This window comes from Hipposideros armiger, unplaced genomic scaffold (assembly GCF_001890085.2).
Source record: "Hipposideros armiger isolate ML-2016 unplaced genomic scaffold, ASM189008v1 scaffold_301, whole genome shotgun sequence".
Taxonomy (NCBI): domain Eukaryota; kingdom Metazoa; phylum Chordata; class Mammalia; order Chiroptera; family Hipposideridae; genus Hipposideros; species Hipposideros armiger.
The window spans coordinates 412,811-435,241 of record NW_017731651.1 but is presented as its reverse complement, the minus strand read 5'-3'; the positions used below and the strand labels follow the sequence as shown (position 1 = coordinate 435,241).

At 45.9% G+C, this 22,431-nt stretch overlaps 1 protein-coding gene across 4 annotated transcripts in view; it reads left to right on the top strand.

The window, feature by feature from the left end:
- DPYSL2 (dihydropyrimidinase like 2) overlaps window positions 1-22,431 on the top strand; it is a 112,519-nt gene that overhangs the window by 46,727 nt on the left and 43,361 nt on the right. For all 4 annotated transcript variants that reach the window (XM_019659551.1, XM_019659552.1, XM_019659554.1 and 1 more), the window contains exon 3: window positions 425-609. In XM_019659551.1, the coding sequence (XP_019515096.1) occupies window positions 425-609 (185 nt within the window). The remainder of the gene's footprint in view (window positions 1-424; window positions 610-22,431) is intronic.

Sequence of the window (22,431 nt, the reverse complement as noted above, 5' to 3'; positions counted from 1 at the left end):
TCTCTGTACTGCAAAGGATCTGGTTAAGATACATGTTTGTAAAGTGCAACCTGGAGGGTCTGGAGGAAATTGCTATAGGATAATTAGCTCAGCTGTGTGTGTTAGAGAGAAAATGTAGTGGCATTTTCTGTAAATATCTTGGGGCCTTGTTAACATCTGATCTTAGGGGTTTTCTGGTAACTAAGCTTCCTTGATCGGGCCTCTGATGCCTTATTTAAATGTTGTTTTCTAGTAAGTGCTGCATTTCCTCTAAGTTGGGAGTAGGAAGTGGGGAGTGAATATATGATGAATAAATCACAGTAACAGGAAAAGTCTAGGGGACATAGGGCAAGGTAGTTTAGGGCTTGGTGGAAATGTCTATCAGATCCCATCTGATTCGAGGACATTTCATTTACCACCGTTGTCACCCACCCTGTTTATTTAGGCAAATAGGAGAAAACCTGATTGTGCCAGGAGGGGTGAAGACCATCGAGGCCCACTCCAGGATGGTGATTCCCGGAGGGATCGACGTTCATACCCGTTTCCAGATGCCTGACCAGGGAATGACTTCAGCTGATGACTTCTTTCAAGGCACCAAGGCAGCCCTGGCTGGGGGAACCACCATGATCAGTAAGACAGCTTAAAAATAATCTTAGCGCTTGAGAACCGTTATTGTTTGAAAATGTGCCTGTGCTGTTTGATGCTTCTCAAAGTTGTTAAACCGAGCAGTGGCTTGATCTACCACAAAAGGGGGTGGGGGTGGGCCAGTGGTTATCCTGTTTTCTTACTCACATTCTCTGTCCAGCTCCGAGTTCTCCTGTTGAACTTGAGAATATGGTTCTAGAGAATTTTGGTAAGATAAAAGGAAGGAGTGGCTTCTTACTTTCTTTGCTTGAGAACTTTTGTGTTCCTTAAGCCAAAAAATGTGATCTGGTTGTGGTTATTTTGAAAACACAGCATTTGGAGTAATCTCCAGAGTTATTAGTTTTGAGTCTTTTGCTCATAAGTATTGATTTTGATTTTTAAAGAATTCCTGATGGTGAATCTTCTCGGAATGAGGATGGGATATAGCAAATGTTGAACCAGGAATCTCTATTTTACTGACAAGAAAATCAAATGGGGGCAATACTTCCTGGCCTGGGTTTAGCATAAATGGAATTGGGCAGTCCTGTTTGGAGAAGTACCCACAGCTAATATTGATTGTCATTTAGACTAGAAAACTGCTCCCACCAATAACTGGAGTGTAAACATGCAGAAACAAGCCATGGAAGTGCCCTTCATATCTTGCCCTGAAGGGATTTATGCTTTTCATTCAGCCAAATCTAACGTATATTTCCTGGGGTTCATAGCACACATGTTAGGAGTTTGCTTGTAAATGGTCAGTTTCCAACATGCATGCTGATTGTCCCTTTGACAAATACTTTGTTAATGAGGAAGTAGGCAAGCTTCACAGTGGCCTATCAGACACACACACAGAAAATTTTTATCCAAGAATGAAAGCCAACATACAGTCTGTCTTAAAAGCTAGCAGGTCAGTTCAGAAGAGGGTCAAAGTAAAAGGAACTTAGGTATTGATGATATCCTTTAGGAAAGCCTATCATAACTGGTTATTTTTCAGAAGGATGGTCTCTTTACCTGTGACTTCAGGGTCTGTCTCTAAGCCTCTTCTTTTCTACCCTACCACCTATACGAATGTTGCCCAGCCATCCCCTCCTGGCCTAAACTCCCCTCCATTTTAAATCACACACTCACCTTCTCCTGTCCTCCCAGTCCTGGTCTTCGGTCTTCAGGGACCACTCTCTTGTATCAGCTTTCTCATCACTGCCCAGAAAGTCTCCAACATTTAAGCCTTAGTGCTTCTTTCTTGCCGCACACATCACCTACCTGTGTGGGTGCCATTCTCAAGGGGGGACCTCCACACATACCTCGGGACTCCATCTGCCATTTTGTCAGCGGTGTCTGTCAGGACTCACTTGGCACCCCTGGGCATTTCCGCCCCTCCTCCAGGGCTGGCTGTAGAGCCACACTGGAGCTTGGGGAATCATAGACTGCTTGGTGTCAGCCTGGATGGTCAAGTCAAGATTATAAGCTGCCTCAATGTTCGAGTTCATATAGGGGCCCTGTAGGCCCTTGCATTGGCCACAGAGTGTTAGCAAGCCATAATTAATATTGCCTGAGTGAGTGGTCTGTCATTGGGGGAACTGCTGAGCGGGAGCCCTCCGGGGCAGAAATGCCCCAGGCAAGAGTCTGCAGTTCTGGTCTATCTCCAACACTAACTTGCGGTGTGACCTTGGGTAAGTCACCTTTGCATGAGATGACCCTGGATGAACTTTCTAGCTTCCATATTTGGCAAGTGACTGAGCTCAGACATAGAGGCTTGCCTATAATCAAATGCACTTCATTCAACTGATACAGAAAAGCCCTGTTTTTTTCTCCATTGTCCTTGACATCAGCCTATTTCTCTCAATTCTCTCCTTCCTGAATGTGCCTCTGCATTCCTCACACGTCCCATTCTTTCGTCCCCCTCTTGCTTCTTTTCCCTTTTCTGCCTTCCCTCCCCCTCTACCTTCTCCAGGTGGGCACATCCCTCTTTACCGATGTCCTGACTTTCGCTTTCGCCTTCTTTCTCAGCGGCGGTGGGCGAGTTTCCCTTCATTCCAGGTGATTTCTTCTGTGCAGGGCCGAGGGACATCCGCAGGAGCCCAGCACCTGGCCTTTGGGGCCCAGAAAAGTCAGCAGGTGCCCTGTGGCAAATTGGAATGAAGAAGTGAAAAGTCACATTGCCTGCCCTGCTCAGTTGGACAGAATGCGATCACATTTTCATGCTAGGGCAGTAATACAGTCAATTAGGCTAAAGAGTAGGGGGATTGAACGAGCAGACCCCAAAGAATAAAAGTCATCAGAGGTGGTGGGGATGTGGTCAGAGTTGTCACACTCCAAACTCCACGCTTTTACAGCCTGAGAAAAATATTAACTACTCTTGCAAATAACCACCCGAGGTTAATGACCTCTATAGAATTTCCACTAGCCTGCCCTTCCCTCAGGACATAAGTAGCATAATGCAGATGAGGAAATCAGGATGTTTTCCTGCTTGCTGGTCATACATTCTGCGTTGCTTCAAGTGACTAAGTGGCCGGGGCCCACTTTTCAGAGAGGGAGCCTTGCAAAAAGGAGCTTGTTTAATGTGACTTCATTGGTACCTACGACCTGCTCCTTCAATGAGATTGTCGATTCTTTATCATGAATATGGAGGCCAGAAATAAATGCTTAGGACACTTGGAAGAGAGTCAAGTGCAAACATGCAGACACAAGCCACTGAAGTAAATTGGTACATCACAGCCTGCGTCTCCCTCTTCCCCCCTTTCTGAGTGTTTCCAAGCCGTGTCACCTGCCCCTGCCATGTGTCTCCCACATCATAGGGGACCCGGAGGCTTCATATCTGTCTGACATGGCACTGCCTGCAGAGGAAAATGCAGCCGAATATCCCCAGTTTAAAAATGGAGGTGACACGTCAGCAGCAGAAAATAATATTATTGCCATCTAACAGAGCCTCCTATTGAGACTGACACAGTGAGACCTTTGTAAGGAGCACCCAGCACAGGGCAGAGGGAGCACCCTTTGCCCTTTCCATCCTGTGATGGGTGGGCTGAGGCTTCAGACGTGCCCTGTAGGCGGCACCCAGACTAGCTGAGCGGTTCCGGAGGTGGCAGGAGTGCTGCTTGGGGAAAATGCCGGTGGCTTTTCCAGTGGGTGTTATAATCATCAGAGTTACGACCCTAGAGTCTCCAGGAAGCAACTGGGAGTGGTTCCCTCCATTTTATAGAGGGGCAGAATGAGGCCAGAGGGAAGGCCATTACTTGCTGACACTTAGTTTCTGCAGGTGGCAGGCATGGGACACACACCTCCACCACCTGGCAGCTGGGTGACTTGACTTTGAGCCTCAGTCGCCTCATCTGCAAAATGAGGAAAGTTGTTGTTACAAAGATTGACTGGGAGGCATCAGAACAGCACCCGGCTGTAGTAGTCAGCACTCGGACGTGGTGGTTATTATTACTCCATCTCCCATGAGGTGCCAGCAAACCCCCATCGTTGTACATTCTCCCTGCCCCCCATCACTACTTTCTCAGCAGAGGCAGAGAAGAGGCTGCAGCTGCAGGAGGGTCTGACCTGAACATTTGCTGGGAGCAGGGCTCCTCCAAGCGTAGTCAGCAGACTGTGTACCCTGGTGTCACCTGGGGTGTGTCCTGGGCCCCACCCAGCCTACTGAAGTAGTAGAGAGTCTGCGGGTGGGACCTGTGAATCTGGGTTTGAATCTGGTGATTGCTGTTTGACAGTATGGGGGTCCATGCCAGATCTGCAGACTCTAGGTCTCCAAGAACCTATAGCTCAGACGAAAGCCTGACTGTCATCTCTACTAACCTGAACTCAAGGCTTTGCCTAGAAGGCATGGAGTCCTGGGCACAGAACACCCTGCCCCTGGTGCCACCATACAGCAGGGATCAGGATGGGACTTGATCACAGGGAAGGTGAGGACAGACAGTTGCCTCAGCTCTGGAAGGGCTCTCTCCCATGAACTCTGGACTTGTCACTTACCTTCTAGACGTGGCTACCAGATGTGCCTCAGGCACCTCCGTGCTGCCATCTCCAGTCAGACTCACCATTTCTCCAGTACCCCTGCCTCTTGCCTGGTGCCCAACCCAGAGAGGGCTGTCCTCGTAGTTGTGCTGGCTTGAGCCCACTCTGCTGACTCGAGTCAGTTTTGTCTCTGTATTATCTCTTGCACCCGTTCCTTGACTGCCCCTGACTCAAACTTCTGTGGTCTCCCAGCCTTCTGAGGAGTCTCACTGCCTCCGGCATGCTGCCTCTGCAGCCCGGCTCTCTCCCCAGCACGGCCCAGCGTGGGTCATGCCTCTCCCTCCGCTGAGGCCCTCGGCAGCTCCTCTTGCTCTAAGAAGACAGCACAAGTGCAGAGCCCTCCATGATGCAGCCCAGTCCTGCTGCTCATCCTGGACTCGTCTTGTCATTAAGCCAGAGATGTCCTTCCCTTCTTTCCTCTGCCCCCGGGAATCTTCATTAACCCTCCAAGGCCCAGCCTTGGTGCCATCTCCGTTCTGAAGCCCCTGCTCTGCTCCCTTTACTGTAATCTGCTGTTCCTTTGCACCTTGGCAAACACTGGGCTTTTCCCCCTTGGCCCTTACGACGTTCATCCTGTGTTACAGTTTGATCGAGGCTCCTGTGTCTCTTTCGTTTTACTATTCCCCACCTACCCAGCAGTGTCACTCCTGAGGTACTCCATGAATGTCTGCTGTTGCATGAATTAATGAATGAATTGAATAAATGAATGAATACACGAATGGGACTTGGTTTCCTGCTTCATCTGAGTGTGATGCTAGAAGACTGAGAATCCTGGGATGGGAGTCTGATGTTAATTGTGTTCGCTGCCTCTTCAGCAGTGCCCCCATTTCTGCTGCTCAGCCCCTTGGTCCCTGCAGTGGGCCACTCTGTTGCAGCAGCGGGGGGAGAGAGGCAGGAGGGGAAAGCCCAGAGCCCACGCATCAGCCTGAGGTTGTGGATGGGGACCCCTCCCTCCATCTGGATTGTCGTTTTGGAAGATGATGGGAATAGCAGCTCTTGCTGGTCCTTGCTGGTCCTCCTGTGGGAGAGCTTGCGGATGAGGGCACAGGGTCAGGGTCAGATCTGTTTGAGAAGTGTCCCTAAGCACCATGGCAGACTCAGCGGTCATTTCCTAAAACCCCTTGGGCTTGTTCTAGTTCTTCCTAGAGGGCCTTGCCCCTGGAGGCAGGAGGCTCGAGACACTGGCGCGGTGGCTTCCTGTACCCTGCTGGCCGGGCTTTTCCTGAGAAGACGTGGCTCAGTGTCACTGTGGCTCATCCACTGCTTGTTATTTTTTCATCCATGTGGCATTTGGGTTTGCTCCCTGTTTCTGACAAGTACACGTGTGTGAACACACACACACACACACACACACACACACACACACACACACTATAATATGAATGTGTCTGTAATTGATACTTTGATTATTCCCTTTGCATCATTCATTTGACTCGGGGTAGAAAGTGTTTACAAAAAAGGCTGACCACATCAAACTGAAGTTTCAAAGTCCAGGACCAGAGTTATCACCACAAAATCTGCCCGTGGCCTGGCGATTAGAAAGCCACGTTATCCGATGGCTGTCGGAGTGGGCACTTTCTGCCTGCTCCTCCTCGAGTCTCCGTGGCTCCCCAGGGGCGGGGTCACACGTGTTGCCTAAAGACACGGGTGCCTTCTGCAAACAGACACCACAGGCCTGGGCTCGCTCAGGTGTCGCAAATCTCAACCACAAATAGCTGGACTGGAAGAATCCATCCTTTCCCAGGGATATTTTTGGCTGATCACCTAATAACCTGGTGCTGAGCAGAGAGTGAAAAAAGATGATGAGTTCTGAGAAATGGCGCAGCTGTACCCGGAGGCCCAGCACACACGCTTTATTAAATGCTTTTTCCATGAAAGAGGCTACTGGGTTGGGCTCGACCCACAAGCCTTCTAGCCCGGTGGGGTTTAGGGTCTTACTAGGCCCTTCTAGAAGCAAGGACATTCCTGTTTGGGTCCCTATACCCTATGTTATGGACATTGTGGCAGTTATCCTCATCCACCTGGTGGTTTCTTACTGGTTCCGGGCCTGAGAGCTGGCAGCTTTGGAAATCACCCCGTCCCATGAAGAGGGAGGCTGTTCATCTCTTAAGATGGAGCCTGCATCCTCCTGATCCAGTTCTGACTCTGCCTGTGGGTGTTGTGCACACATGGATGGCCCCGGAGCCTGTTCTGTGACTCTCCACAGACTGGGATGTGCAGATGGTTGGGAACTTCCTGACAGCTAGAGCCAGGAGAGGTCGTGGGGGACGTGGGCATGTGGGGCTCCATAAAGTCTTCCCAATCTTTGGACATGAGGGACGGGCTTTCAGTGGTCAGTATCCATGGCCTTAGGAGCTGCCTGATAAGCAGCTGAGTGAGTCTGGAGTCTGGACCAAAGCCTCGACCCCATTGCTCCGTTGACTATTGATAGCTTTACCATTGTTTTCTTGGGCCCACCCTTTTTTCATATGAAAACTTACCATGGACAACCCCCCCCCCCCATTCTCCAACCTGGCAGATAAACCTGATGAAAGCAGACCTGCTCTGGCTGGAATGGTGGGCTGTGGGAGAATCCAGATCCTTCCCTCCTTTCTCCCTGCCTTTCCCCTCTTGGCAGCCCCTCTGCCTCTGGGGAATCCTAGGGCCTGCGGAAGCACAGCTGGGAAAGCACCCCATCCCCTCACTGCCTTCCCCGATTGCCTACCTTCCCTGCAAAGCATGGACCCTGCACAGCTCCTATGCTGAGTGGAAGGGAAGAAGAGTGATTAGTAAGAAGGGACATACCCACTTAGTCACTTAAGAAAACTAACAACACTGTACGTTTTCAGTGCTTTTGTTTAATAATACCTCCTTCTGTTCATGACAAGAACCAGGACACAGCACCCATTTCATTTTTCTCTGCCTAGGTTTACGTTAGTTTCCTATTCACCCATAATAGGTGAATACTCTATCTTTAAAAAATTAATGGTACACAGTATTTTAAAGGAAAAAATGACTGTCTTTGGGAGTGGTTGGCCAAGGGACTTGTGTTCTCCTACCTACTGTCCATAGCTCTGGCTCCAAATCACTCCATTTGGGGCCCTCTTCCCTTCTTTCCCTTTTTCCCTCTTTGAGAAGATCTTCCTATTTATTCTCGGGGTTGTGGGGGGGGAATGATTATTTATTTGTTTGGGTTTTGAGGGCTCTGCCTCTGACTTGCTGCTGTTGTTGGGTGAAGCCATTTACCCAAATTCCTTGCTTTTAGTCCGTCTTAACTGCCGTGGTAATGATACAGGGCATTACAGTGAGTAGAAATTAGAGTTCTCTCTGGTTAACCCATTTGGGAGGCAGCTTTCTTTGACTGTGACTAAATGTTCCCCTAATGACAGAGAGGGTGCTGCGGGGGTTGGGTCTCTGTGGCCCAGGCTGACTGTCTAGCTGGTGGAGGGAATCTTGCAGTGAGTCAGGGCAGTAGTACAAACCTGGAGGGCACGCTAGAATCCCCTGGGGAGTTTTCATAAGGTACAGAGACTGGAACTTCTGATTTCATTTTTCTGGTGGGCCTGGGTGTGTTGGTAGTTTTAAGCTTCTAGGGCATAGCCAGGGTTAAGGGCCATGGAGCTAGGTGCTTGCTCCAACGGACTTCTGAAATTGAACGCCTGCCAAGGTTTTCTACAAGCTGGAGGTGTCACATCTCTGTCCTCTGTTCCCTGCTGTGTCCTGCCCTCTTCACGAAGCGAGGAGGATTACTGTCCTGACCTGGGGTGGGTGGATTCTGCAGCCAGGTGCCCCCCAGGAGCTTATGAAGCAGCGTGGGCAGAGCTAATGTCACCAAAAAGGGCCCCCTCCTTTAGTTGCTGTTCTTGGTGTCCTCAGGTTTTACTTGGCTGAAGAGGGCACTGGTTAGGACATGGAGTTGGTGGGGTGAGAGATGGTGAGCAGGAATAGGGCTGGGCCGTGGCAGGAGAGGGCGTGCCTGGCAGGAGAGGGCGTGCCGAAGGCGCAGTGCAGCTGGGACAGGGCTGCTGTCCCCAGCTCTATGGGCCACCTGCTGCGCTGGTTTCCTTGAGAAAACCCTGCTGTCTTTAGGTTGAACCAATAGTGTTTATGACCTAATCTCCCTCTAATGATAGGTCAGAACTGGAATCCTTCCTTGTGGGGAGGCTGTGAGGGAAAAATCCAAAGAGCTTGGTAATAACATAGAATCACAGGCTCTTCAGGCAACCACTGAGATCTTCTGTCTTAGCTTCTCTCGCAGCTGGGTGAAATTGACTGGACCATGCTTCAGAGGGCGAGACTGCAAGTAACCGTGTGGGACAGGATGGGGGGGCATTCCACGAATTGGAAGGTCTAAGTTCGGTTTCTCTTTCTAGTACTTCCTGTTTGAGTGTGACCATCTAATATATTTCTAGATGGCTACTTCTACGTCTGTAAAATGGAGACAATAGAGTCCTATTTGTTAAGATTATGTGAAAAGTAAGATAGTTTGTACCATACTATTTAAAAATGATTATTGTGACACTTTTGGTACGTGTATGAATCAATCAATCAATCTGTCTGATGTATTACCTGTCCACCTGTTTTGTCTAGCTATTATCTATTTATCTCTCAATTATCTATCTAATCTTTCATATATCTTATCACCTATCTTATCTACCTACTCTGTATATCTATAATAGCTATTTAATTTGTTATATATCTAAATCTGTATCATCTATCTAATCTAATTATCTATCTATCTATCTATCTATCTATCTATCTATCTATCTATCTATCTATCATTCATCTCTCCTGATCCAAGGATGCAGTCACATGACAGCTGATTCCAGATGGGTTATGTCCCTTTATTGCCACTCGGTGAGATAAGGAAGAGAGTTCAAGTCTTGCTTCATCTGCAAGTTCATGTAATGGAGTTTGTTTTGAACCTAGCAGGAAAAACAGCTCTGTATAATAAGCCCTTTAATATGGCTTCTTATACAAAAAACTAAAAATTTTACTTTTCCCTTTATTATTTTTCCCCTTTAAATAATCACTGGAGAATCTGGGGCCTAAATTTCTTGACAACACACCCTGCTCTGCAGATGCAAAACAGTGTCACCAGGAAACAGCTCATCAAGTCAATAACTGGTTCTAGATTTGAATTTTCAGCCAAAAAAGAAATTCAAATGAGGCCGGCTTTATAATTTGTCATTACTGTGCTGTCGAACGCCGGGACCCCTCCGTTTCTCCTAGTGGATTCATTATGGCCTCTTCATAGAGGTCAGCAGTCCTCATTGAACTTGCGCCAACATCCTCCTTCCCAGAGCCCTGCAGCTAGTGGAGCTTCCAGTGCACGACCCATCTGGCAGCACTGGTGACAAATTCTTCCCCAGTGGGCATTTCAGCTAAGGAAGCATTTAGTCATACAGGGCCAAACATGCCGAGAAGCGTGGTGTGGCAGTCCTGGTAGAATGCAGGGCTCTGTCCTCTGGACAGGCATGGTGAGTGACTCATTCCTCTTTCCTGACATCAAACGGAGGGACTGTGTCGCACCCCTCAGATGAAAGCTGGGGCCGGACCCATTATTGGCCAGTTCTGGCAGAGACAAACAGCGCTTTTTCTTCGACGTGTGCATGTCATGCTTCTTTCATTCAGCTGATAGTCTTTATTATTGTTATGTATTCGGTGCTTTGGTTCATTAGCTACACAAATGATGGGAGATTAAAAAGGCGGGCAGAACAGATCCATAGTTAAGGCAAGAAGAGAGCTGAGTTACAAAACCGTGCCCCAGGGGTTGATAGATATGTGGGGGCCACCCTGAGCCCAGCGGAGGAGGGTGGACTTAGTATTCCAGAGGAAATGCCATTTTTGCTTCAGTGTTTTAAATGCAGGCACGACAGGGTGTTGCAGCTCGGGCCCAGTATTGGTGGTGTGTGTTTTAAGTATCATTGTAAATACCATTAGATGGGGCTTCAGTCCTCTAAGTAGGATGGGCATTTAGTTACTGTTCAAATAGATGTACTTTTTAAAAAATTTTTTTATTTTTTATTGGGGAATTGGGGGGATGGGAACAGCGCTGGGGAATTGGGGGAAGGGGAACAGACAAGTTGCTGTCGTTTTGTTCTTCAGTCCCCGGCTTCTGGACGGCCGCTCACTGCGGCTGCTGGCCGCTCACGCTGGCTGCTGGCTACACACGGTAGCCCATGACAACCCACTGCATCTTAGCTGTAGAGGGCAGTGTCACTGGCCCTCATATGTGGGATCCTAACCGGGCCTTCTGGCGTCCCAAGCCAGTTCTTAACCATCGCACCACTTGGCCGGCCCCAAATAGATGTACTTTTAAGAGTGAAAGAGTGGCTTCTAATTTTTACCCCAGGACAACAATGCAAACCAGGGCTGTCCCAGGTACACCCAGATGTACATCACTTTTCCTCTCAGGGGCTTGCTTTGAATTCTCTTGTCCTCTGATGAGCTCTGAGAGGGAATGACCTAGTGGCTGCTCTCTGGACCCCTCCACCGACCTGCAGAATCATAGAGAGGAGCTGCATGACTTTATCCTCTGCCCAAGAGATGGTTAGAAGAAAGGTTCTTTGGAGGGATGAGATCATTGATACCATTTACGGGGGATCTGTGCCACGAAAGCCCTGTGCACGCCGCTTCTGATCCTTATGTTGACCCTGACGATAGGTGCGCTTCACCTCATGGCATAGATGAGGAAACGGGAAGCCCAGAGAAGCCAGGTGACTTGCCTCATGCTACGGAGCGTGCAGGAGTTGGGGCTGGGATTCTGATCCAAGCTCTGGGCCAACGGCACTCACAGGTCATAGGATAAAGGAGCGCTGTGTGCTTTTTAACAATTAAAAAGTGTGCTCATGAACCCTGTTCTGTGCCCAGCATTGTGCCAGGGGCTTCACAGACATCCCAGATGCAGTCCCCACCTGGAGTGAATGATCAGGTGTTGGGCTTAGATCCATCCCCAAGGAACAGAAAGTTTTTGGTGTTCCAGCTTTAGCCTGCCCTTTGATCCAACTTTCATTTAACAGCCCGCCCCCCTTCTCACCAATAGAAAGGGAGAAAGTGATCATAGTGAACCCCTGTCACGAAGCAGGAGCCCTAGCCCAAAGGGGGGGGATGCTCACCCAAATGGCGGTGTGTTGAGGATCTCTGGTCTCCCAACAGAAGCACTGGATTGATGACCTAGATTTCCCCCTGCCTCCCAGGTGGGATTCGGAGAGCAGCTGAGAGGAGTAACTGATGTCATGGGCTCATCAACTGAGTTTAATCCCTCTTCCTGGAGGCACAGGAACCCGTTTCCACGCAGGGCCGGATTGTGCCGAACTCTGTCACGAAAGCAGCTTCAAAGGCGTCTTGCCTGGGCCTCAGACGTTCATTAGGCTCCGCTCTCTGGTAGGGAAACACCTCAGGCAGATGGCATTTTTTTTAAGGAGGCACAGGGACAGGGGAGAAAAATCAAAACAGTTTCCCAGAGTTGGGTTTGCTGTTCTGTGCATTGTTTTTTTCCTCTGTGGAGGTAATCCAAGGGGAAGAGGCATGAGGTGTAATGGAAAGAATTTGAGGCCTAAACTTCTTGACGACGCATCTTCATGGAGCTGGGAAGCAGGAGACCTTAATTCTGGTCTCCACTGTGCTGCTAGTTCGTTCAGGCACATCGTCCCACATCTCTGTCTTGCTTTGTCAGTTGTCAGAAGGGCCTGGACCAGCCTTTCTTGCCTAATAGGGTTGCTGTAAGGATTCAAGGAGTGGAACGTGGCGGGTGGAACAGGGCTTGGGCAGGTTACATGGATGGGCGTAGTAGCCCCTTCAGCCCAGTTTGCTCCTGACAGTCAAAACTTTTTATCACGACACCCGGATACTGGATAGATGAAGGGCTAACTGTGTTTTGTGTGATTGACTTCAGCATGCCTCTCATTTCATCATATACCTTTTTTCTTATTTTTTCATTAAAAAGTGATTATAATGGTCAGTACAGCTCTGAAATGCTTTTTTTTTTTTTTTTGGATATTACAGACGCACATGCAGACCATCCCCTAAGTTGCTTTTCTTGCTGAAAGCTTTCAGCTCTGTTTGTTGGTGAGTTCTTTCCCCCCTCCTCTACGAAAATGTATTTTCCATCTTGCTTTGGAAAAGGAAGATCTGCTTTACTGAATTTTATATTCTGCTTAGTGGGAGATTCAAGATATCTGACCATTTCTCCCTTTCTATTATAGAAAAACGTATTTTTAAATAATGGTTGGTCTGAAGGGCAGGTAAAGCTTCAATACCAAACTCTTTATTACCGGGGGATGGGTGGTAGCCTGACACCTGATTGCAAGCTCCAGGTGAGGGCAGTGGCTGGGACTTCAGAGATTGTTTATTGCAATTTCCTCATTTTGCAGCTAGGAAGCTAAGGCCCCGGGAGGTGACATGACCTTGGAGGCAGAACTGAGGCCACTTCTGTGCCCTCTCTCCCGTGGTGCACGTTTATATCTGTACTACTGCTGTTGTGCCTTGTAGCTCATTACAGACAGTTGAGTGTTGCTGGTGATGCGAAACTCGTTGCAAAACTCACCTCTAAGACAGAGCTTCCTTTCCAGAGAACAGCTGAAGAAGGTGTTATTTTTCTTTGTGGCGAAGTGTGGATTTTCATTAAATGGCAAGTCCTCTTTGTGAAAGACAGACTGGAATAAAAGCTGATTAATTAAAAAGAAATAGGTTCTTCTATGCAGGGGGCTGGAAAGTTCTCACTCAGCTTTATTTTCTGGATCCTTTGGCTTGTGCAGACGGGCATTTGAACTTTTATGTCTGCGTTCTGAGAGGGTCAGGAGATCCAGAAGCCATGCTCTGCGCAATATTTCTGCTTCTCTGACATAAACCCCCTATTTCCATTGCCCCTTTGCCAGTTAAAAGTGGCCTCTAATGACTGATAGGTTTTGCATCCACGATTGTGCCAGAAAATGTGACTTCCCTGGTTGTTTTTTTTCCCTCTTCATGTATTGGCTTGACCCTTTCTTTTCTTCATTCTCTTTGTTCTTAAGGCATTTTGCAAAAAAACCCCCAACAAAACCCCAGCCAATTCTTACTTGTTAAGACTTTCATCAAGAAAAGATACTGAGTAATGGAGTCTGATCAGCTTAGGGTTGCTTCATTCATTCATTATTTATGTTATGTGTTGGCTTACACAAGTTATAGTGACTCTTTAAAAATTTATATATAATTTATATACCATAAAATTCCCTGTTAAAGTGTATAATTCAGTGATTTTTTTTTTAGTATATTCACAGAATTGTGCAACCGTCACTTCTGTTTAATTTTGGAACATTCTTACCATTCCAAAAAGAAACTCCATACCAGTTTACAGCTACTCCACCTTCCTCAGCCCATGCCAAACACCGTTCTCCTTTCTGTTGCTGTGGATTTGCCTGCTCTGGACGTTTCATCTAAGTGGAATCATACAATATATGGCCTTTTGTGTCCGGCTCTTTTGCTGAGGATAGTTTTCAAGGCTCATGCATGTCGTAGCATGTATCAGTACTTCATTCCTTTTTCTGGCTGAGTACTGTTCGGTTTTCTGGATGTGCTACATTTTGCTTATCCATTGATCGGTTGATGGCATTTGGGTTGTTTTCACTTTTGGGCTATTGTGCGTGAATAATGTTCATTCATGGACAAGTTTTTGCATGTGCATTTATTTTCATTTCTCTTGAAGTGGAATTGCTGGGTTATATGGCAATACTCCCTGTAACTTTTTGAGGAACTGCCAAACTGTTTTCCGCCGAGGCACCATTTTACACTCCCAGCAGCGGTGTATGTAGTCTCCAGTCGCTGTACATCCTCGCCAACACTTGTTATCGTTCATCGTTTTGATCACGGCCGTCTGCAGGGGAGTATCTCATTGTGCTTTTGACTTCAGGCTTTATTTTAAGGCCGGTCACTCATTCACTCACTCTGAGTCACACTTGTCTTGATTTATGATGTGAGAGCTTGGTTGTGAGTATGTTTTCCTAACCCTGCATGGAGACATCTGATGTGAAAAGCGTAAGGATGTTTATAGTGATGAGAAAGAAGAATTGAAATCAGGGGTGCCCCAGTGAAACAGGACTCAGCCAGCACTGCCCCCCACCTTTCACCCCACCCCCAACAACCGCTGGAGCCCTCTCTCTGGATTCCCTGTCCCTGGCTAGTTGGAATAGCTACCTTTGTCCCCTCCAGACTTTCTCCCTTTCACCATGTGGCCCAGAGTAAGTCCTGTTTTGCCGTCTTTATGACCACCCTTTATTCTGCTTCCTGGCGGGCTGGGCAGGTAAATGGTCCTGGGCCACGGGGATTTTGGCAGGGGCCCTGTAATCTCTTTGCTCCAGTGTCCCTCTTCTAACACAGCACGCTGTAGCCTGCAAGGCCTGGGCACTCTTGGCCCAGTGCTGGGGATTTCCCAGGCCAGTCCATTCCTGCCTCAGATGGCCATGCCCCCTCTCCACAGGACAGAGTCAGAAGACTTATTACATTCTGCATTTATAGCTGCTGTCCCCTAGGATCCTCCCTCTCACTCTGTAGAATAGATAGGGCCAAAAATATCCCCCACTTCCCATGAGGAAATTGCAAAATAGAAAGGTTAAGTGACTTGCCCAAGGCCACCCAACGAACATCAAGGCCAAATGAGGACGGAAACCCTGACCGTCTGGCTCCTTGGGCAGCACTTATCCTGCTGGGCATGTTGCTGGGCCTCTGTCATCAGGGGGACATCAGGTGTGAAGTGTGGTTTCAGTCCATGTGCTTTGAGGTGACTCCATTCTTGTTTCTGGATGTTTCTGGTGATGGAACAGCGGTGAGCACCTGACAGAACTGACAGTATTGTGTTAGACGGCTGAGGCTGCCTTGATGTGGGCTGATAACGAGAAGAAAGGATGTGGTCACTTTCCCAGTGCATCGCAGCTATTGCTCTACTTAAATACAATTAATTAGCACTGTGGTTTTCACTGTGAAGAAACCCCTGTTCATTCACCCTGTCATCATCTGTACACACTCAGCTGATATTTGCTAGGCCACATGGGCGTCAGAACTGCAGGTATGGTCCCTGTAGGCTACTGGAGAGACCTACAAATTAAAGATTATAATACAATGTAAATAATTTCTATACGAAGGTTCAGGGACAACAGAGAAGAAGAAACCTTTAAAATCTGCCTTAGAGAGTCAGGGGCAGGCTTCTCCGGACAGGTCCTGAGTAAGCCAAGACTTGTAGGCCGGTCAGGATGTGCCCTGGAGTCTGATCGTGGGGTGAGCAGCCAAAAGAGAGGTGGCATGTGGATGGATTGAGGCTTGTGGAATTTGGTAAACAAGAGTCTGGCATGCTTTGAAATTTACAAATCAATCAGTATTGCTGGGTATTAAAAAAAAAAAAGAGTTTTAGTGTGAAGGGCTGGAGCACTAGTGGTGTTCCTTGCTCACTGTGGTTCAAGGTCAGCCCCTGCTGCCTATTTTTTTCATTCCTCTCCAGTCTCCACCCCCTTCTGTTTACCATCACAGCCCAGCCAGTCCTCTCACAAACAATGCTGAGGGACTCCTGGCTCTGTGTCTCCTGGCAGTCAAGGGGGTGGCAGGTGCTTCTGGGATTTCGGGCGGAGGAACCTCCTTCACTAGAGAGTCAGTTCCTGCAGGGCATTGACAATGAAGCCTTTGCCGTGTGATGGCAGGTCTTCAGGTGCGTGAGGTGGGGGCAGGAGGGGTTCCAGGAGGTGCCACGAGGGAAGGAGTCTTGGACTCGGGATTTGGCCACATGGTGTTTGAGTTCTACCTTTGCTGTCTTCCAGCTGGGGAGTATTTTTCATTTCTTTGAGCCACAGCTTTCCTTTTTCCTTCCTCCTTCCCTCCTCTTTTTCTTCCTTTTTCTTTCTCTTTTAAATTGTGGTCACATATACACGCATAAAATTTACCGTTTTAACCATTTTTAAGTGCACGGCTCAATGGCAGTAAGTGTATTCACATTGTTGCATTGTACAACCATCACCACCATTCCTCTCCAGGTCTTGTTTCATCTTGCAAAACCGAAACTCCATATTAATTAAACACTAAGTCTCCACTCCCCTCCCCTCAGCCACTGGTAGCCACCATTCTACTTTCTGTTTTTGAGAATTTGAATACTCCAGGTACCTCATACGACTACAATCCAACAGTATTTATCTTTTGTGACTGGCTTATATCACTTAGCATCATGTCTTCAAGGTCCATTCCTGTTGTTGCATGTGTCAGAATGTCCTCTTTTTTTTTTTTTCTTAAAGGAAACTCCTAATTAGGTTTTTTTTGTTTTTGTTTTTAACTTTATTGGGGAACAGTGTGTTTTTTCCAGGACCCATCAGCTCCAAGCCAAGTTGTTGTCCTTTAGTCTTAGTTGTGGAGGGTGCAGCTTAGCTCCAAGTCCAGTCGCTGTTATCAATCTAGTTGGGGGGGGGGAGGGTTTGTGCAGCGATCATCCTATGCGGGAATTGAACTGGCAACCTTGTTGTTAAGAGCAAGCGCTCTAGCCAACTGAGCCACCTGGCCGCCCATCGGCAGCTCAGCTCAAGGTGCCGTGTTCAATCTTAGTTGCAGGGGGCGCAACTCACTGGCCCATGTGGGAATCAAACCAGCAATTCTGTTGCTCAGAGCTCACCTTCTAACCAGCTGGCCACCTGGCCACCCCAGAATTTCCTTCCTTTTTAAGGCTGAATAATATTCCATTGTATGTAGCTACCCCATTTTAAAATCTATTCATCCGTTGATGGACATGGGTTGTTTCCACCCATTGGCTATTATTGTGAATAATGCTTCTATGAACAAATATCTGTCATACTCCTTGCTTTTAATTCTTCTGTGTGTATATCCAGAAGTGGAATTGCTGAATCATATGGTAACTGAGCCACTGTTTTATGATTTGTAATATGATGTTTCAAGGTTACCATGCGGCTTGAATTTGGTAGAGTGTACAAAGTACCAAGCATGTACCTGGTACTTAATAAATGTTAAGTCCCTTCCTTCCTGAAAGGCCCCTTCCATCCTCTCCTGAAAAATTTACCCTTTAGAACAAAGGAGAATACCTCTTCAAGGGTAGTGCATGGTTCCTTCTAAGTGGAGGGAATGAAATATCATGTAAACCTTTCGCGATGAGTCAGGGTTATTTTGAATCTGTTAGATAGAACTATGCTTACCATCAAAATGATGGGTTTTGAACACCCCCCACAAGTGCTCTTTAGCTATTGGGAATATTTGTTTCCATTTCATCCTTTTCCTGCCGCCTCCCTTCCTGTATTTTCTCACTTATTACTGCTGTTAGTGGACCCGCCTGTGGTTGCCACCCTCCCTCATTTAAGTTCACATTTCAAGTCTTCTTTCTGCCTGGGGACCAGATGGTTCAGATCCTCACCACTGTGTGAACGTAGGAAGATATAGGTCCTGAGTGAGGATCTGTAACCATCCTACCCTGAGAGCAATTTTCTTTGGCTGAATGGAGTTCCGTTTTGGCAGTTTTGTGGAGTTGAAGTGAGGGAGTCAGATGGTCGGATTTGGATAGTGAGGTGTCATTGTGTCCTAGAAAGTCATGCCAGGAAGGAGGTGAAAGCCAGCTGAGTACTCTGCTAGGTCTGAAGGGCAAGTGGCCGGCTTCCATCTGGGTTGTCTCGAAAGGCTTCCTGGATGAGGGGGAAATGGACCGAGTTGGGGAAAGAGGAAGTGAAGGAAGGAGTGAGGGAATCTGTTTCCCTTCTCTTGAGAGTCAAAGGAAGCACCAACCTAGGAAATGAGGTATTGGCTGCCCTTGGAGCTCCAGGGCGGCCATGCTTTGAACACTCCTTCACTGCAGGAGTAATGAAAAGTCTGACATCTGACCATCTCTACCCTAATCCCCTCCCTGCCAAGTCTTGGATTTACCATAGGAAATATTAGCATTGTTTTCATTTGGTCTATTTAGTATCCAGTATCTTATGTGTTTCTCAAAGGCATTTTGTTGGGGTGTGGAAAATGTGTAGAAACTGCTGTCTTTCCTTCGCCTTGAAGTTGCATTTTACACCAGGTCCCTGGGCCATGGACCTTGTGCAGGAGCAGTAGCGCTGGCCCAACAAATACTTCAAGGTCTCCCTCTGATGAGTCAGGGACCAGAATGCCAATTATTATCTCTATTATACTATTATTGCATTTTTCTAGAAGTGCTAGACAATATAATAAGAAAAGAAAAATAAAAAGTAAAAATATTCAAAAGGGAAAACAATGATTGTTATTTGTTAGATGGTTTTCCTTAAGTATTCAAAAGAATTGATTGAAAAAAATATTGGATCGAAGAAGACAGCTTATTTAAGATGACCAGATTAAAAAAAATGTATTCAAAATTAATAGCTTTCCCATATGCCGAAAATAACCGATTGGAAAATATAATTAAAAAAATCCCATTCACAGTAATAACATAAGATATAAAATAACTGGACATTACAAGAATACATTTTTATGTATGAGACCCAAGAGAAGACATTAATAAATTAAAAGAGATGCTATGATAACCAATAGAAAGACCTAATACTGTAAAGAAGCAAATTCTTTAGAGAATAATCTATAAATAAGGTGTGATTACAACCAAAATCTCAAAAGTTGTTTTGTTTTTTGACACTAAACTGAATGATTATGAAGTTCAGATGGATGAATCAACAAATGCTAAAAGCCAAGAAAATATTTAAATAGAACATAATGAAGAAGGGCAGAAGACCACTACTAGCTGGATATTAAAAAAATTATAAAAATGTAATAAAGTGGTATGCACTAGCTCCAGAAAAGACAGCTATCTCAATAGGATAAATAGAAAATCCATTAAGTGGAACCAGTTGTATCTAAGGATTTATTCAGTGTATGAAAAAAGTAGTATTTCAAACTCATGGTGAAATGATGGCATAGTCAAAGTATTATGCTGGAATAGTTAGCCATTTCAAAAACAAAGAAAGATAAACTCTTTCTCCCACATCATATACCAACATACTTTTAGGATGTGTTAAAATTTAAATTTAAACAACAAAGTCAAAGAGAACCAGAAGAAAATAACAGATGAAGAGTCATATAATTTCCATATTTCATCAGAGGGACAAATCAGAAAAGATGGAGGGATACACTTGTCTACACAGAAATTGAAAACACCATCAGAATAAAGTAATTAAAAGAAACACAAGAAATTGGAAATTAGATTTGTAATATATAATAACGGGTAGATGCATTTAAAATATGCAGTCATAGCGTTTTGATAAAATGATGAACACAAATAGAAAAAGTAAAGGGTATGAACAAGGTAATCACAAAACAAAAAATAATTCTACCATTTAAAGTTGTGAAAAATATTTAACTGCATAAGTAGTAAAGGAATATAAATTTTAAAAAATGAGCTAAGTTTTGTCTAAATTTTCAGATAATTAAAGGGTTATACTACCCGGTATTGGCTAGGTCATAGTAATTGTGCACTCATAAACTGTTGGTAGGTGTTTGCTTTGGTATGACTTTCTTGGAGGGTAGTAAGAATATCTAACAAGAGCTTTAAAATTTTATAAACAAAAGATATTCATACTCGTAGACCCAGAATAATCAATGTGCAAACATTTAGCTCTAAGGATGTTCATCATAACGTTATTTATGATGAGAAAAAAATGACCAAAATAGGTAACGGGTTAAGTAGATTTTGGCCATCGCTAGGGAAAAATAATGTGTAGTCATTAAAAACCGTTGTGGAAAATATTAATATGAACATGTTCACACTATATTGATGTGAGAAAGCAGGCCATGATCAGTATGTCCAACTTGATACTACTTTTTTAAAGAGCTTTACTGAAGTAGAATTTACATACTATAAAGTTATGATACTATTTTTGTAAAGAATATATATGTGTGTATAAGTGGGTAGGAAAAAAGATTGGGTAGACATACATCAATATATTAATAGTAATTTTCTTTGGGTGATGGAATATGGAAAATTCAGTTCTTTCTGTTTTTCCAAGGGTTTTTTTTTTTTTTTTTACATTTAAGTACTTTTGCACTAAAGGAGTTTTATAAAAACAAAAGTCCTCTCGGAGCCCTCCTTTGCATCTGGGTTACTATTTCTTACCCCTGTCATTCCTGGGAAGGAAGAGAACATAATGTGAGGAAGTGTTTGAATTTATGTCCAGTGGTGCGGGCTGGTGCTTTTGTGGAACCTGAACCCTCAACTGTCCACACAGTTGGAAAGTGTAATTAAAGGCTCCCTGACAACTGGGTTCCTTATCAGACTTAAACCTTATTGTCCGGATACATTGGCTTTTATTCAGTCTTATCAATCCATTGGGCAAAAAAAGACCCATTGAATAGTTATCCCTCAGCCGAGATGGGGACCACATGATGGTACAATGGCCATAGTCAGTCTCCAGAGATGTTATGCTGTGTTTTTGAATTCAGTCCAGGTTCCTAGGAGGAAAACACCCGTCAATTATGTTTGCTCTAGATAGATCCCAGTCAACATATGACATCACCAACTCTTCCTTCCCTGCTGGACTTTATTTGGAGGGGATACAAGGAGGAGAATTGTGCGACATTGAAATAAAAAGAATAGAGACCAGGCTCCTCATGCTTTTGTTTCGGGGTTGACCTCCAGTTGAATAGCTGATACCGTCTTTACCATCCATACAAATGCTAAGCAGGGCCTTTGAGAGCCAGAGCCATTCTCTGGACAAGGGTGGAAGAGTAGCTCATTTGCTAGTTCGAGTCCTGTGTATACGTCTGTTCTTATTTGAACGAGGCTCTCGTGTCTTTAGTATATGATTTGGTGTGTGTCCATAGATGATGTCCCAAAATACTGGTGTGAACATCATGTCTTCTATTTCGGTCCATGTTTTCACAGGATTATTATAATCAGATCATAGGGTTTGTTCATCTTCTTCTGTAGGAATGTAAACACGACCCTGTTTTCATTAATTTGCTCCTTGTTCTTTCCTGTTGTTGACAATGACCTTGGGGCTTTGGCTGGAGCATTTTTGACATAGTTCTACACATTATGGATTCAAGTATGTGTTTCTGTCGATCTCTAATTAGGAAGCTGAAAGTCCATGATTTTGTCACCAGATTCCCTTCCCAACAAGGGAAGCATCGCGAAGGAAAACTGAGACAAACCCAGTCTTTGCACGTGAAAGCCTGTGGTATGACTGCTATTTTTTTGTGATGTTCCACACAGCCCTGTAATCTCTTATTTTTGGCAGGCCCGCACCAAATCTGTGGTCTGGTAGTCCCGGGCAACCAAAAGCTGAGACAAACAGAGGAAGTGTCATTACTCAACATATTTCCCAGCCACCTCATCTTGTCCCGACAGCCAGCTGCCTCCCCTCTTTTGAGGTGGAGCTCCTCAGAGCTGATTCTGACCTGGCCCCGTGTGGGGTCCCTTTAGGTTGCTCATCTCTAGGGTCCTTGTTGCTCATTACTTTCCTGTATTCTTTCTGTAATTGGTTCATAGTCTGAAATTCATTATACGGCAGACTGTGGTGAAAACTGGGAAGTTTCCTCCATTTCCTTAAAGCAGCCTGAAAGTCACGGGAGGTAGAGTAGGGAGCTCACCCCCGACCCCTTTGATCTTGTCACACTCACAGGCACACAGGTGTGCACACATGCACACACCTGTGTACATGCACACACATGCATCTGCACATATGTGTGTGCTCACATGCATACACATGCGTGCACAAACATACACACATGCACACACTCTCCTGGCAGCATTGTGGTGCCTGGGGCTTTGTTTCTGGTAAGAGGTGCTGATGGAAGGGGCTCTGCCCAGGAAATTTTTAGAGCCTCGGGCTGCCTGTGCCCGCAAGTCTTAGGAAACTCACTCCTGTTAGGTCT